We start from the raw sequence: 15,740 nt of genomic DNA on the forward strand, positions 1-15,740 counted from the left end.
CGACGAGCTGTCCCTTTAATGTTGGTGTCATCACACATAGTAAATATGTTTGCTATGTATTTTGAGTCCTAGATTAGATTGGTATAGTTGCAGTCAACCTGAGTCAAGTTTTTCCTTATCTTAAGCCTTCATATCATGTTTTTTCACACTTGCTGAGTACTCCATGTACTCACGCTTGCTTTCTCCCAACTTCTTGATGCTGCTCAAAAGGTGAGGATTTCAAGGATATCCCGACCGATGGTGCTGAGTTCTAGGCGAGAGAAGATGTTGACCTGAAGACTATGTCGTAGGCTGGCGCTCCCCCGGACAATGCCTGTGAATAGATGGAAGAACTGTTATCGCTGGAAGTTATCGCAGTGTTTTCTTTAAGACCTACGGGTCCTTTTGTAATGAATCTTATAATTATTTAATGACACTGTTATGTTATCACTTATGAAGTCACTGTATGTATGAAAACTTGATCCTAACATTCATGTGGAATACATCTGATTTGTTCTCTTGAAAACCGGATGTGACAGGCCATCTCCGGCGACTTTGGACGCTCTGTCTCCTCGATTTTCTAACTCATCGACTGTCGGGGGTCAGGATCGCTCTTGGTAAGCCCTAGCTGCTGATTCACTCCATCCCGATCCCCAGTTCCAAAGCATCCGACGGTTCAATCAACCCCTGGTTGTGGTGTGGGATTTTCAAATTCGATGTTGCTCGAGTCGATGATCGAGTGCTGCACATGGAATTGTGCATTTAAGCTTCCAATTATTAAACTTGAGTACTTCTTTCAATTGCTTTACTAGCATTACAATCATTACATTCCTATTTCACTCCTACTATTGAGCTATTCCGGATATCCCAATTCCACTCCAGGGCTTTGTAAACTGTAATCTAGCTAGTTAGGAGCTGAACATGCCTAATTCCTTGTATAAGAGCCTTTTCTTCTGATAACAAAGTCGCAAATTACCTTTAGGAGAGAATTTAGAATAGGATATCTTTTGCCCTTTGCACGTATGTCAAGTTTGTTGGCATCAACTTTAAAAGTTCTCTATCTACAGAATTGTTCTAAACAGAAAAATCAAGTTAGAATTTAGGCTACTGAAGCCAAAAATTTGGTGTAGCTCTGTTCCTAGTTATATTTTGCGCAGAAGGAAGAGTGGGTGGCGCCGGAGGAAAGCGGCAGCGCGCACAAGATGATGTGCGTCGGCGGCTGTTGGGACGGCGTACACAAGCCGCACGACGTGGGAGGGCAGAGCACCGCGGAGCGACCGACAATGGCGCGAAGGAGCAGAGGGGAGGAAGGAGAGGGAGGATCATCGTGAATGGATGGCGTGCATGATGATAACGCTTGCATAGTGGCTCAGTGGGGCAGCGACAGTGGAGGACGGCGCTCAGGCCAGCTGCGTGGTGGTCGAAGGTTGGTGACGCGCAGGGGAGGCCCGAGACGGTCGCACGGTAGTTGTACGCGGCCGAGCGGTGGCATGGCGCAGTGCAACTACGCACGAGCTAGCAATGGCGATAATGAGCACAGCTTGGTGGCGGAGGGGACGCACGGCGGCAGTGCGGGCGATGGCGTGCACACGGCAGCGGTCGAGACAACACGTGGGCGAGCTCTGCCACGGCCGGGACAGCGCGTGGGCGGTTTGCTGCTATGTTTGTATGCATGTGTGTGTATGTATGGTGTGGAGGAGGCTAGTAGGTGAAGGAAAGGGAGGAGGAGGAGAAATGGCATTTACGTGCTCGTGGAAATATCAGAGGAGAGGAGAGGACTGGCCGGTGTTGCTCGGTGAAAAGATCAGAGAGAGAGAGAGTGCAGAGAGAGATCGGAGAGGGAGATATTTATGTGACAAACCAAATTGATGTATTTGAATTGTAAAGGGAATATGTGATAATTCGAATAAAGGTATTCGAATTTGAATTAGATTGTATGATGATTCGATGAATGACTTGAATTTGAATTGAATATGTCTTGAATGATTCGAAATGAATTTAATTACAAATTCGATGAAGATTTGATCGAATCTGGATTTGAGATATTTGGGATTAAATTCAATACAGGAGTATTTGAATTTAGATCTAAATTTGGATTTGGCAGTAATCCAAATAAGAGTATTTGAATTTAGGATTTGAAATTGATTCAAAAGAATATTTGAAGTTGAATTGGAAGATATATTTTCACGGATGGATTTGGATTAGGAAATTGCTGAAAAGAACTTAAACATATTTGAATTTGAGAGACATTCAACTTTGAATCGCCACACAAAGAACCATAAGAACCATTAAACCGAAAATGCATATGCTCAATTTATTGCAACGATTAATTTAGAAATTAATTTAGTGATCTTTGACATACTTAGCCAAAATAATATATTTGAATACACATATACAAGTATATATATATATATATTTAAATATATATTTCCTTGATTTTTATTAGTTTAATAATTAGAAAATTTTAATTTAGAGTGATTTTGCTATTTTCTAAAATGCTAAAACTCAGGGTGTTACAGAGGAGGTATCTGGAGGTGGAAATGAGTGTGATTGGCCACTTGTGTTACTTGCTCAAGCTAGGTGCAAGCAAAGAGTTGGGGAATTGCATGCTGAATATGAAGGTGGACCAAATACGGTCGTCCTAAAGCAGAGACGATTCTAGGCACTTGTTATAGTAGGACTACTTTAATACTGTTGATAGTTTCTTCTATTTTGTTTGTATCATATATCAGATTCCGTTGTTCAACTTTGGTTCCTATCAGCATTGTGTCAAAGGACTCCAAGCAAGCATTGTATCTAAATAGTCATTTGAAATGACTATACAATAACTGACTACTTACCCATCTTATTAGAGTGCCATAGATTCCTAGAGGAACAACCCTCTTAGAGTGTCATACTAGTATGAGTGTTCGTTGTGCTCGTGTGGTCATCGAGTCTGGATGATGACATCCTTCAATATGGAGACATTTGGTAGGAAATTCTTCAAATTTCCCGCGGTGTGGCGCTCTGTGCCATCCACGTGCGGGCAGGGCGTGAAAGTCGCGTGAGCATGGGCGGAGAGAGAGAGCGAGAGAAGCGGAGGCCGGTCGGGACGCGCGGGGATATTTCCCGAAGAAGGGAAAATGGTGGCAGGCGACGCGGTGAGGTAGAGGAGGGAGGAGAAAGAGGAGAAGCGCAACGGGCGCGACTGGATGGGCGACACGTGGTCAGCCACGCTTGCGCGGATGCACGTGTGTGCGAACTGACCAGCGTGTGGCGAGTTGGGCCAAGGGGCGCGGTGGTGGTTTAGCGCGGGAAAGGAGAGGGGAAGGAAAGAAGAAGAAGGCCGGGCCAATTGGATGGGCTGAGAAAGAGAGGGAGAGGAGGAAATCCGTCTCGGGGATAAATGGAAGAAAAGAAGGAAAATAAAAGGAAAAATAAGTTGGAAGTTTGGAATAAATTCAAATAGAGTATTTGAATTTAGTTTTGACCTTGGAATAGGATCAACTCATTTGAACATATTTGAACTATGATTTGGACTTGAATCTTGAGATTCTAAAAATGATTTAAATTCGAATTGGAATTGAGCTGAATAGAATCTAAGAATAGATTTAAAATTGAGAGGCATTCGATTTTTAAATCTCCACACAAAGAACCATAAAGATCTCAAACTAATGCATATTAACAAATTTAATGCAGGTATTATTTTGAAATTAATTTTAGTGCACTTTAGAACACCTATTCAATTTAGTATACTTAATATATATGAATGTATACATACTGGTTCATATATATTCATATACTTATTTTCTTAATCTTAGTTAGCCTAATTAAGTTTACAATAAATTAACATGCTTAAATTAATCATAAAAAGCTTTATTTTGAAGTGAAATTTACAATAAATTAACATGTTTAAATTCAGAATGCTAGAGATACTTACTTGAAATTCTGGAAGCAGTACCTCTCTCGTCAAAGTAGAGTTTGAATTTCTCGAAGTAGTTCAATTCCTCATAAAATATAATATCTTTCATTTGCTATGAACTAAGAGAAAGAAGTGACACTCACTATGAATCTGATCCTGCAACAACTAAACTCCTATAAAAGAAGGAATTGATGCAATTGGCCCCTTTAAACCCTTGTAACTACAGTTTAAGAAATGGTGAATGTGCAATAGGACTAGGAAAGTGGCCCAATAATATTGCATGCAGTGGAATGTATGCCTACTTATAGATAGGTTAGTACACTAGTACACTGTCACTACATATCACCAATATTTTCATCTGACAATGTCATGATTAAATTTTTTTATATCTTTAGTGTGTGAAACAGAAATTTTATAAAAAACACCCTTGACACCCCTCATACCGACCCCGAGAGTGAATGAGAAATATTTCTCTTCCATTCAGAGGGGAGAATAATCTCTACATAGACATGTGGTCTGGCACATCATTTCTTGCACGTTCAGTGGGTGATTTTTAAATCTTACGCGCTGAATAATGAGATTTATATTTTGCTCGCTCAACGAACAACAATGTCTTATTTTTACATTTTTTTTAAATAGACATATATTTCTACTAAATTAGAAAATAAAATAAAAATCTTCTTATTTAGCCAACCAGCCAACCAAATTCTATAAGATCATCCGTGGCAACCTTGAAGCCTAAAATGTATCACGCAATAGTAAAGACACACATACTCGTGGCTGTTAAGTTACTTTTTAAAATTCTACTCTTACATGTTGACAGTTATAAAATCCTACAACCATAATAGTAAAAACCACCTTGAGGAAATCTTTATTTTGAAATTCCAATGTCGTAGGTTAGGTTACATTCTCAAGTGTAAAAACTACTTCTCGATGTAAAAACCACATAAGAAAAAAAAAACCGGTGATGAGATTATCCTATTTGGGTGGGTTTTTTTTATTTTTTTTAAAAAAAATCAGAAGCTACCTAAACATCTAGTTTCTAGCTCTAGTTTTTGTCTGCTAAAAAAGTAATTGTGACCGAAATAAACTAAAAAGTGAGAAACAGTTTTTTATCTAACTTTTGAGTATATAAAAAGTTAAAATTTATTATAAAAACTAAAAACTAAAATTCTAAATCACAACAGTTTTCTTAGCTAGACAAACTCTAAAAGCACAGGCCTATCATTAAGGGACGTCCATCTGACCAAAACAGAAGCAGAAGCAGAGCAGCCATCTGATGTGAGTCTGACACCCGGACCCGAGCTCCGTCTTCATCTTCGTCTTCTTGTTGGGCCACGCCGTCACTGACGCTCGCAAAAACCCAGGCCACTACAGGGTCGGATCGCCATGCCCTCCGACGACGTCCTCCTCCTCGTCCACCAGCTCCCCGTCGACATGGAGGAGCCCCACGAGGGCCGCCTGGCCCACATCCTCCCCCCGCTCCACCGCGCCCCTCCCCCGCCCCCCTTCCGCCCGCCTCCCCCTCCCCAAGCCGCCGCCTCCGCTGAGCCCCGCCTCTCCTTCCGCGGCTGGCTCGGCGCCCCCCGCCATTGGGACCTCTGGGTCGCCAAGCTCCGCCCCCTCCACGCCCGCCTCTGGCGCCGCCTCGGCATCCACGACGCCGTCCTCGCCTCCACCTACCGCTTCAAGCGCGACGCCCCCGCCGTCCTCCACCTCGCCTCCTTCTGGTCCCCCGCCACCAGCACCTTCGTCTTCCCCTGGGCCGAGGCCACCCTCACCCTCCAGGATGTCGCCCTCCTCGCCGGATTCCCCGCCCGCGGTGCCCCGATCCTCGCGCCGCTCCCGCCCGAGTGGCGCCCCGACGAGGCCGCCCTCAACGGGGTGCGCCTCGGCTTCAACCGCAGCGCCTGCAAGAAGGCGCACCACTCCGCATGGGTCAAGCACTTCCTCACCGACCACACCAACGACGCTGTCCTCGAGCACGCCGCCTTCCTCGCGCTCTGGCTCACGCGCTTCGTCATCCCAGGCCACCCGGAATCCACCATGCGCCAGGCCGTCTTCCCCATCGCCGTCCGCCTCGCCCGCGGCCAGGGCGTCGCCCTGGCACCTGCCGTCCTCGCCTCCCTCTACCGGGACCTGCGCGACATCAAGGCATTCCTCGTCGCCGCCGGTGCCGCCGCCACCACCGCCAATGCCGATATGCTGTCCTCCTCCTTATCCCTCTACGCGCCCCTCTACATCCTCCAGCTCTGGATGTGGGAGCGCTTCCCTGCGCTCAGGCCTGGACGGGCTAACCCGGTCAGGGACGGCGAGCCCATGACCGCTCGGTGGCACGATCTAAGCAGGAAGCTCAGTCCGACGCTGATACGTGAGGCCCTCAGTTCAGGGGACAACTTTGTGTGGCAACCTTATGCCACCTCTGTGAAGAAGCACACCGGGTGGGTTCGCAGCAGTGATCTCGCCGGGAATGATGAACTGGGATCACTTGCGCATTGCTTGCGCCCTTGTGAGCTTGTGGGGATGGATTGCATTGAGCAGTACCTCCCGCACCGCGTTGCAAGGCAGTTTGGACTGGACCAAGATGTGCCTGGGGATGTTTGCCGTGCCAATCAGGATTGGGTGGTTGCTTGGCAAACCTATGAATTGGAGGGAAAGAATGTGGCTTTCTTCATCCCTCACTCCGAACCTGGGATCACAGCGCGGTACGCACAGTGGTGGAGGCAGCAATTGCCGCATGCTGATATAGATGCTGGGGCAGCAAGCATTCCACTGGAGTGGAAGACTTCCAAGCGCAAGGTGAAAAGGACACCAGCGGCCATGGAAGCTGATGCTGAGAAGGAGCGAAAGATGAAGAAGGTTCGTGTCTCACCTAGTGACAAAAAGCGCAAGCTTGAAGAGTTGTATGACGCAAAGTTGTCGGATTGGCTTGCAACTGCAAGGAATGGGATCAGTGACGCTGCTGGTGGCAGCTCCAAAAGGGGATCCTTGCCAAAATTTGACACAGGATCAGATGAGGCCTTGTTACCTAATATTCAAAACAGCAATGATGATGTTGTGCTACTTATGCCAAGGAAGCAGACAACAACTCCTGCTGTAATGGTATTGAAGGATAATGACATGAACCCGGCTCTAGGAGAGAGAGGAAACTTCATAGTTGATAAGCCCCTGGATATCCCCAGTGAACCTGAAAGAGGTGTTACTGAAACGCTGGAGGAGGAAATACTTAATATTCCTGTAGATAGGTCTCTTGATACCACAGATAGGCCAGAAGAAGGAGCCACTGCGGTAATGGAGTTGCAGAAGGAAGCTAGTGGTGTATCTGATAGATCTGAAGAAGTTACTGCTCCAGTCATAGAAGAGATAGTAGAAAAGGTTGCCATAGATGGAGTTATTTGTGTTACAGAGATGGGTCCATCGGAAAAGGACATAGCAATTGTAATGGAAGCACATGAAGGAAATGTTGTTTCAGAAGAAGTTGGAAGAGCTGCTGAGGAAGCAATTGAAGCTGTGCCACAGAGCCAACAAGAAGTTGATGCAGGCGTTATGAACATTTCTCATGATGCAGTGGCTTTACCTGAGGAAGAACTTCCAATTCAGCACACAAATAATGGTGGTGGATGTAGTGAGGTGTCTTGCATAATGGAAGATAGTAATGTAGTTGGAGGGTTGGCCACAAATGATGGACAAACTACTGGTTGTGATTTTGTCATTGAGGAAGAGAGGGAGGTTCCTTGTGTAGAAGAGATTGGAGGAGGAGAAAACAATCAAATGGTTGAGAAAGATAGGGAGGAAAAGCCCCAGGAAGCTCCTCAGATCGAGACAGTGGAATGCGTACAAGACACTATTCTTATGGGAACAGACAATGATGGTGAGCAAAAGATAGTTCATCCAACAGTGGAGGAAGCAGCAACTTCCAATACCATGGCTCCAGCTCTTCTGGGTGTTCCTGAAGCAGAAAATGCAGAAGTCAATAAAGATTTTAATCTAGCAAAGAAAGATGCTGATGATATGCCCATGGAAGTTGCAGAAGGAAAGGAACCAGAACAGGAACAAATTAATACTTTGGCAAAGGGAGGTGCAGAGGAGGTGCACGAGCAATTTTCTGAAGTAGATCACACAGACATGGCAGATCCTAGGATGCATTCATGCTTTACTACTGAGAAGCCCGAGAAAGCTGCTGAAGTAGAGCGTGAAGAAATTGATGGCACTACGAGACTAACTGGGAGAGATACTGATGAAAAGCTTGGAGATGTCCCTGGAGTTGGGCATGCAGAAGTTGAAAATGTTGGGGGGCTGATAGTGAACGCCGGTGATGAGAACCTTGCAGAAGTTTCGCAAGTAGAGCCTGCAAAAGTGGAAGATATGAATGGTTTGATGAAAGAGGATACAAACAACAAGTCTGAGGATGTTCCTGAATCAGAAAATACAGGATCGGAAGGAACTCATGGGCCAATGGAGGATACTGATGGTAGGCTCAAGGAAATTCATGATGTCAATGCAGAACTGGAAAAAGCCAATGGGCATGAGAGCGATAGTGATAGGCCTGAGGGCATTCTGGAAGTAGATCTACTAACAAGGGATGAAGCCAAGTGGCCGGCGAAGGAAGAAATTGGAGACAATACTACAGAAGTTCCTCAAGTAAAGTATGAAAAATTAACAGACGAGGCACCGATAGAGGAAATTCATGATGTCAATGCAGAACTGGAAAAAGCCAATGGGCGTGAGAGCGATAGTGATAGGCCTGAGGGCATTCTGGAAGTAGATCTACTAACAAGGGATGAAGCCAGGTGGCTGGTGAAGGAAGAAATTGGAGACAATACTACAGAAGTTCCTCAAGTAAAGTATGAAAAATTAACAGATGAGGCACCGATAGAGGAAGATACAAAGGAAAAGCCCTGTGCAGATGGCAAGGATCGACCAGAAAAAGAAGTAGATGTGTTCAAAGAGGTTGACAATTTGAAACAAGCAGAAGGGGAAGGATGCAAGGTGTTAATTGAGAAAGATGAGGAGAATATTAATGACGCTCTTGATAAGGATGTGGTGGAAGATTCAAAGAATTCAACCAATGCTGAGATGCCATGTAGTTCAGCTACTGAACAGTTAAAAGGAGATCAGATAGAAGTTTCTCATGAAGGCTTGATGGAGGAGCAATGCATTCACAATGTTGAACTGATTAATCAGAGGGAACCATCGTCTGATGCAGCTGCTATGAAGACTGAAGGAGTATATGACCACGGGACCTTGTATATGCATGAGGTGGGTGTGCTTGCAAATCTGTGTATCTGTGTTAACTGTTAGTTAATCTGATCATGCTTTTTTGCAGGAAGCGGCTCTGAAACAGAAACAGGACCACATAATCATATGCGAGAACAGGGAGACAACAATATTGGAAGGCAGCCATATGCTAGATACTGGAGTGAAATCCGGTTTGGTCAGTCTGGAGGTTGATGAAACTCATGTGACAGGAGGAATTCAAAACCAGGAAATTTTGGAAGTGGACAAGGTGAGGGCGGTTGCAGAATCTCTACCTGAATCACCTTATCTGAATCCTTTTTTATTTATACCACACCTTATCTGAATTATGATATTTGAGTCGTTTGCAGCAACTAGCAATGGAGGGAAGACAAGATCTAGGAACTACAATTGAAAACCGCAAAATGAGTATGTTGGAAGATGCAGATATTCTTGTTTGTGATGAACATCAAATTAACCCAACTGGTACGGATGTTAATGAGGTTGAGTCTACCAAAGGAATACAGAACCAAGAACTTTTGGACAATAAAGAAGTGAGTCTACCTGCAAAATTAACTTTTTTTAATAACCTTATCCGAATCCTGATATTTGGTCATTTGCAGCAACAAGCAATGGAGGAAAAACAAGATCTGGGAACTACAATTGAAAACTACAAAATGAATATGCCAGAGGATGCAGATATTCTTGCTTGCGTTGAATATCAAATTGATCCAACTGGTACGGAGGTAAATGAGATTGAGTCTACCAAAGGAATACAAAACCAAGAACTTTTGGACTACAAAGAAGTGAGTCTACATGCAAATTATCTTTTTTGTTTGATTTGTGGAATCCTTTGTTTTTTTTAGACTATGATTTGTGGAATCTGATAATACCCTTTTTGCAGGACCAGGTAATGGAGAAAGGAATGGAGTGTGAAATAACAGATGGAAGTGGAATATCCTTGGAAGAGGCCAATAAACTTGGTGGTGGTGGTGGAGTGGACACCGTTGCGGTTGCTGTGGATGCTAGTGATTCAATGCAAAACAAGGAAGCTTGCAGCATGGAGGAGGCAAGTGCATTTTCAGAATCTCGATCTAGTTAACTATGACTCAGTTTGACAAACATGTTTTACAGTTGCAGGCAAGGGAGAACAAGCAGCACAATGGAGTTGAACATGCGAATGAGAAGAGGATTTTGGAGGACACAAGTATGATTGATAGTGGTGAATCGAAATCTAATGCAACTGTTTTGGAGGTTAACATGGCTGGGTCAAGAGAGGGAACACTGAACCAGTGTGTTTTAAGTGTGGAGAAGGTGAGCATTGTTTGTGTTTTCAATGTATTTTTTCTTCTTCTTTTGACTGTGTAACTGATGAATCTCGGTCACAGGAAGCGGCAGCGCAGGAGAAGCAGGATCAGGGAATGGCAGATGAAAACATAAACATAGATTTGGCTGACATAGATGCACTTGAATGTGGTGGAGTGAAACCTGATGCGGCTGTGAAAATGTCTAATGAGACTCTTCTTAAAGGGCAAGCTGTTAATATAGCAGGGTTTAAAATTTCTTTTGAGAACAAGCAAAAGGAAGCACCCTTTGAAGAACACAATATAACAGAAGTTGAAGGCTCTGAATCCAATCAAACTGCAAGGAAGGAGCCTGAAGGTGCTCTTCGACCGGAGCATGAAAGCCTGGTAGAAGTGAAACAAGAAAATTTAGAGAACGAAACAGAGATGTCCATTTGTAGGGAGAATGATGAAGCATCTCGAAGAGATCAGACCTCAGCAGAGGTTATTATTGTTCCTTCGGATATGGATGAACGGGGTGAGAATGATATTGGATGGGCTGAAGAATCAACAAAAAGCTATGGCAAGTTAGCTTCTGATTCAATAAACACAGCCTGTCATCACTCCATCAGATTTGGCAAGTCAAGTAATGAAGAGGCTAGGAGAACACAAAATAGCAGGTCTATGTATCTAAAAGATATTAAAGAATCGCTGGGAAGAATTCGTGCTGAACCAGCAAACAGAGCACAGACAACCAGTGTTGGGTATTACTCTCGGCATGCAGTTCAGGAACCAATTTCAGTTTGCAAGGATATCAAAGTGCCTTTGCGTGACAGTGCAAGGGATTTTGGAAGAGATCGTGCACCAGAGTTGGTGGTTACAAGTCCACAAGAAGAGACTTCTCGATGGAGACAAGAACAATATGCACTTCAAATTTTTGAAGATGTGCAAAATGCTCGAGTTGCTGAGAAAACTCGGATGGAGATGGAGATTAGAATACTGAAGGCACAAATTGCTAGCATGGAGAGACAAGTTATGAACCTGGATCACTTCTCTGAGGTGAAGTCCAGATCAAAAAGGCACTGACCTATTCATAGTTTCAACATGTAAGTGCTAGTTTTGCACAAGATATCCATGTAGAATTTTACAGCTTCAATTTTGTGAAACAAGCACCGAAGCATGCAAGTTCTCTCTCCTATCGACTACCTTCTGAAGGTCAGGTTGTGCTTTGCTCTGGGTGAATTTCATTTAATGATTTAACATTGTTGCAAAGAAAGTGCATCCTGCGTTTTGCATTCTCAAATAAAAAACCTCTGGTCCACTTATGACGACTGAATTTGAACATGCCTAAATTAATCCAGTGGAGAATCATATTGTTGGTGTGAATTTCTGGTAGAAATGTCAGGTGCTTCCAACTATTCTGAATGCTGGACTGCCTACAAGGCTAGGATATATATAAATAATAATAGTAACCAGTAGGTGTATTCTAAGATGCTGTTTATCTGGGTAATGCCTGACCATATAACTGAGCTGCACAAGAAATTACTAGCTGAAGTTTATGGTAAGTCTGCTGCCTAGCTGCTAGATATTGGGGACAAGTTCAGATTAAGTGGAACTTTTATGCACCATATAAGCTAGAAATACCTGATCTAGTATCACATTTCTGACAAGAATGCACATCACTAAGTATCATATCAAGCTAAAAGACAGTATTTCTTGTGTCGGCAAGTTGACTTATTCTTAGATACAAGAACATACTCGTCCCCTTTGTTGTGCAACAGTTGTTATCGTCTTGGAGAAATAGAGCAGTGGAAGCAATGGTAATTCTTTATTGCTAAGTGATCACTATTTCAAGTGATATTTTCAGATTCTCAACACTGTTCTATACTCTATGAATATGCCAGCAGCGAGCCAACTTTATTTGAGGCCTAAAAACAAAAGGAGAAACAACAAAAAAGGCTCAACCACTTGTATCCATAGAGATACAGAGTTCATTGATCAAAAAGGCACCACTATAGGAGTTAACTTGCAGGAATTGAAACTAAACAAAGACAGTAGCAGGAGCAGCGACTGCCCGGGCTGCTGCCAGTGACGATGCTGCTGGCTTGCCCCGTCCCATGGTGAACCCGTGTGTCCCATCGGGCATCCTTGGGCCCTGGGGAGGCTGCCTGGGGCTGAATGGGCACTTCTCGGAAGTCTGCCTGGATGGGCATTTCTGGGATGCTGGACGGGGGCTTGACAGATCAAAATGGCCGATCATGCCGGCGGGAGCAGACTGTGGACTGTGTGGTGCTGCGATGTGCAGCTTCCCTTGCCCTCTCGCCCAACCTTTCTTGCTCCCATTCTGGTGGTCCTCTGGCTGTCAGTCAGATGGAAACTTTTGATTAACTGCCTAAGTGAACTTTTGAGTAACTGCCTAACTGAATACTGGAAGTTGTCACTGAAATTTGATACAGCGGTTGCTTGCATGAGCCTCAGGTGAGTAGTCTGCCGGGGGGGAGTCGGATGACATCTGGGAGTGTGGCGATTCATCGTTGGAGCCAACAAAGTGGTCGAAATCTGGCCGCTTCAGCCTCATCACCAACTTGGGCTGTGAAAACATCATGAAATAGCAAGAAAAGGTATGACTATTTGTTACCACTGAATACAATTCAGTTCTGTATATTACTGATTGGCAAGGAGAGGGGAGCTTCGCTTACCGAGTGCCTGAGCACTGTGCGGACATGGAGGCCTTTCCTCCAGGTTCGTTCGTCATTTAGCTTCTCCACCTGACAGAAAACGGTAAATTAACATACCCATGGGTTAACTGCATCCAAGAGCCAACGAAATTTGCATTCCTGAAAAAGTTGGCAAGTGCTGAGTGGTATCTACTCACTGCTTTCTCAGCTTGCTGTGAGGTCTCGTACTCCACAAGTGCATGCATCTTTGAGAAAGTTAGAAATAACCAGGTAAAAGAGTGTAAAATATTTTGCTAGGAAATATTTACTATTCTGAATCTGATACTTCTCAATCTGTACAATCAACATCTTCTGCTGAGATTTAACGCATTGTGCACTGAATAGTTCAGTTGCAGAGAGCATGTGAAATACCTTGTTACTCACTAGCGTGTCCGACTTGGAAGCCCTTGCCGAGCTAGGTTCTTGTGGATGGCATATCTTGATGTTCTTCACACTGATTAGCAGACAGGTACATAAAAGGTTGTGCACCCAAATGTAATGTGTTTTAATCTGCCACTTTGAGGAATTGTTTATGTGTCTTACCTTCCGATAACACCAAAGATCTTCTCGAGGCTGTTTCTCGAGGAGTCCTCTGGCAAATTCTCTGCTATTATCATGCGGGACTGCAGAAACAGGAGTTTCAGTTCTGGGTACTGTAGAGCAGCAATGGACTAGGAGGACCATGCTGAAGCCACTGACCTGGAGTTATTCCTTGTGTTTCTCAGTGAATGGTTGCCTGCGCCGCACTTTCTTGCCGTCATCGCTGACAATCTGCAGGAGATCAAAAAAATGAGCAAGATAATTTCGTTGATCATACGAGAAGAATGTTTCGCCTGTTGCAGTAGCAAATGTTTGGGGAGGTGCGAAGAGCCTTAACCAGCATCTGGTTGGTTGCCCCAAGAGACTTGATTTTCTTCCAGGATGCAATGACTGATAAGGGAACTGACAAAACGCAGAAAAGGAGAAGATAAATGAATGTTACCATTGTATCTACCTGAGTATGTAGTCTGAACATCGATCTTCCTCCAGGATTTCTCTTTTGCTTCAACAAGAAATTCATTTCTGAATAATACTGACACGATATGACCGTCTATCTGGATATATACTGTAGTGATAGTGACACAGTCTGAGAGACGACAATCTGCTAGCTGGTACTTACCGTAACCTTCTGTGTCTTTGATCATAATCTTGAGCAAGAACTCGTTTGCCACCAGATTAATGTCGCTGAACTGGTACTCAACCTGTGTGAAAAAGAGCAAATAATGTTGGCAGTTGGAGGTTCAAGAGCCTAAATTAAAGGTGGCGGAGCCATCCGGACAGATAAAGAGACCGATGGACCTGCTTGACAATCTTGTGCGCGACGTCGGTCCCCTTGGCCTGCGAGCTGTTACTTGCGGTGGCGCCGAACTTGAAGTCGGGCATGAAGAAGACGGGCTCGTGGTCGGGGAAGAAGCTCCAGTCGGGCCCCAGCCCGGCCTGCATCTGCATGAAGGGAGAGTAGTAGCCGTCGGCCGGCGCGGACATGGGGCTGGCGGCGGTGGGCGACATGGGCACGAACTCCGGGGCGTGCACGTTGAACTTGAACGGCATTGCCGGCGCCGCGCCGGAGGAAGGCGTGGAGGGTGGAGGAAGGCGTCTATTTATACGTACACGGGTAGAGAGAGAGAGAGAGAGAGAGAGAGAGAGAGGCGGATTAACGAGACCACTGGTTGGTGGTTGGGTTACTGAGTTTGTTTGTGAAGCGAGAGCGTTTTTCTCCCGCGCGCGCATGACGCACTCGTGACGCTCGGGGGAGGGGGAGAAGACACCGTTGACCGCTCGCGGTTTACTGGTAGGGTCCACGCTCAACGAGGGATCCTGCTGTCTTGTTTGTAATCACTCAATGATGCAAGGACACTGATTAAATTCAATCGTCGGTGTCACGTACAGTATCAGGTCAGGTCGATTATGATGGATAGGTCCACGGACATGATGTAAACATAGCTAGCTGGCTCTATATATGGATGACAGAGGAGACACCAGCCATCAACTTCAGACAGCAGATAGAGGAGACACCAGCCATCAACTTCAGACAGCAGATAGAGGAGACACCGGCTATCAGCCATCAAACATCCTTCATAGCAGAGGAGAGCATTTATAACACTCTTTTATTCCTAGTAATAGTCAATATGTAATATTGAAGGAAAAAAAATGTATTATCTCATATATATATATATATATATATACACACACACCCTCACTTCCGGTCCACGACTACTCCCTCACTAGCCACTTCAAAGAACGACACTCCCATCACCAATCCTGCCTAATCTGTAGTCCTTCACCACCATGACTGACAATGCCCCTGCCGCCTTGCCGTCCCACCCACTGTCTGTCTTAAACCCTAACTCTAACCCAAACCCCCTAACCCTCATCAGAGATGTCGATGGCCTTGTCGGGATGATAAGAGCTCACTAGAGAAGAAGAATGCACTAATGTCCTCGCAAATCGTAAGGTATAAAATTTGATATATATCCATTCCTTAAATCTGTCAACAGATAGTTTTTTTCTCTCTCTCTATATATATATAGAAACTGCAAAGGTTAATTTTTCTATAAATCTGTCAACAATTCGGACATTGAAACT

General features: G+C 44.6%; 1 protein-coding gene and 1 pseudogene across 3 annotated transcripts; one reads left to right on the top strand and one right to left on the bottom strand.

The window, feature by feature from the left end:
- Nucleotides 1-5,242: 5,242 nt before the first annotated feature.
- On the top strand, nt 5,243-13,013 carry LOC133890527 (uncharacterized). 3 transcript variants are annotated; one of them, XM_062330925.1, is made up of 8 exons: nt 5,243-9,139; nt 9,207-9,386; nt 9,487-9,669; nt 9,739-9,921; nt 10,020-10,184; nt 10,250-10,429; nt 10,504-11,504; nt 12,877-13,013. In XM_062330925.1, the coding sequence occupies exons 1-7, from the start codon at nt 5,270-5,272 to the stop codon at nt 11,482-11,484; spliced, it is 5,742 nt and encodes a 1,913-aa protein (XP_062186909.1). In that variant the 5' UTR covers nt 5,243-5,269; the 3' UTR covers nt 11,485-11,504; nt 12,877-13,013. The 3 variants fall into 3 exon arrangements, with proteins under 3 accessions (XP_062186909.1, XP_062186908.1, XP_062186910.1); XM_062330924.1 differs by lacking the exon at nt 12,877-13,013 and having other exon boundaries at nt 10,504-11,592; XM_062330926.1 differs by lacking the exon at nt 12,877-13,013 and having other exon boundaries at nt 10,256-10,429; nt 10,504-11,592.
- LOC133890528 (la-related protein 6C-like) lies at nt 12,208-14,705 on the bottom strand (annotated as a pseudogene).
- Between the last annotated feature and the right edge of the window lie 1,035 nt (nt 14,706-15,740).

Source organism: Phragmites australis, chromosome 14, assembly GCF_958298935.1.
Source record: "Phragmites australis chromosome 14, lpPhrAust1.1, whole genome shotgun sequence".
NCBI classification, from domain to species: Eukaryota; Viridiplantae; Streptophyta; class Magnoliopsida; order Poales; family Poaceae; genus Phragmites; species Phragmites australis.

What these genes read in the sequence shown, in the direction of transcription:
- LOC133890527 (XM_062330925.1), top strand. Translation starts at nt 5,270, where the DNA reads ATGCCCTCCGACGACGTCCTCCTCCTCGTCCACCAGCTCCCCGTCGAC. An exon ending in AACTTTTGGACAATAAAGAA is followed by an intron (nt 9,670 to 9,738) that starts GTGAGTCTACCT and finishes GGTCATTTGCAG; the next exon opens with CAACAAGCAATGGAGGAAAA. An exon ending in GTGTTTTAAGTGTGGAGAAG is followed by an intron (nt 10,430 to 10,503) that starts GTGAGCATTGTT and finishes TCTCGGTCACAG; the next exon opens with GAAGCGGCAGCGCAGGAGAA.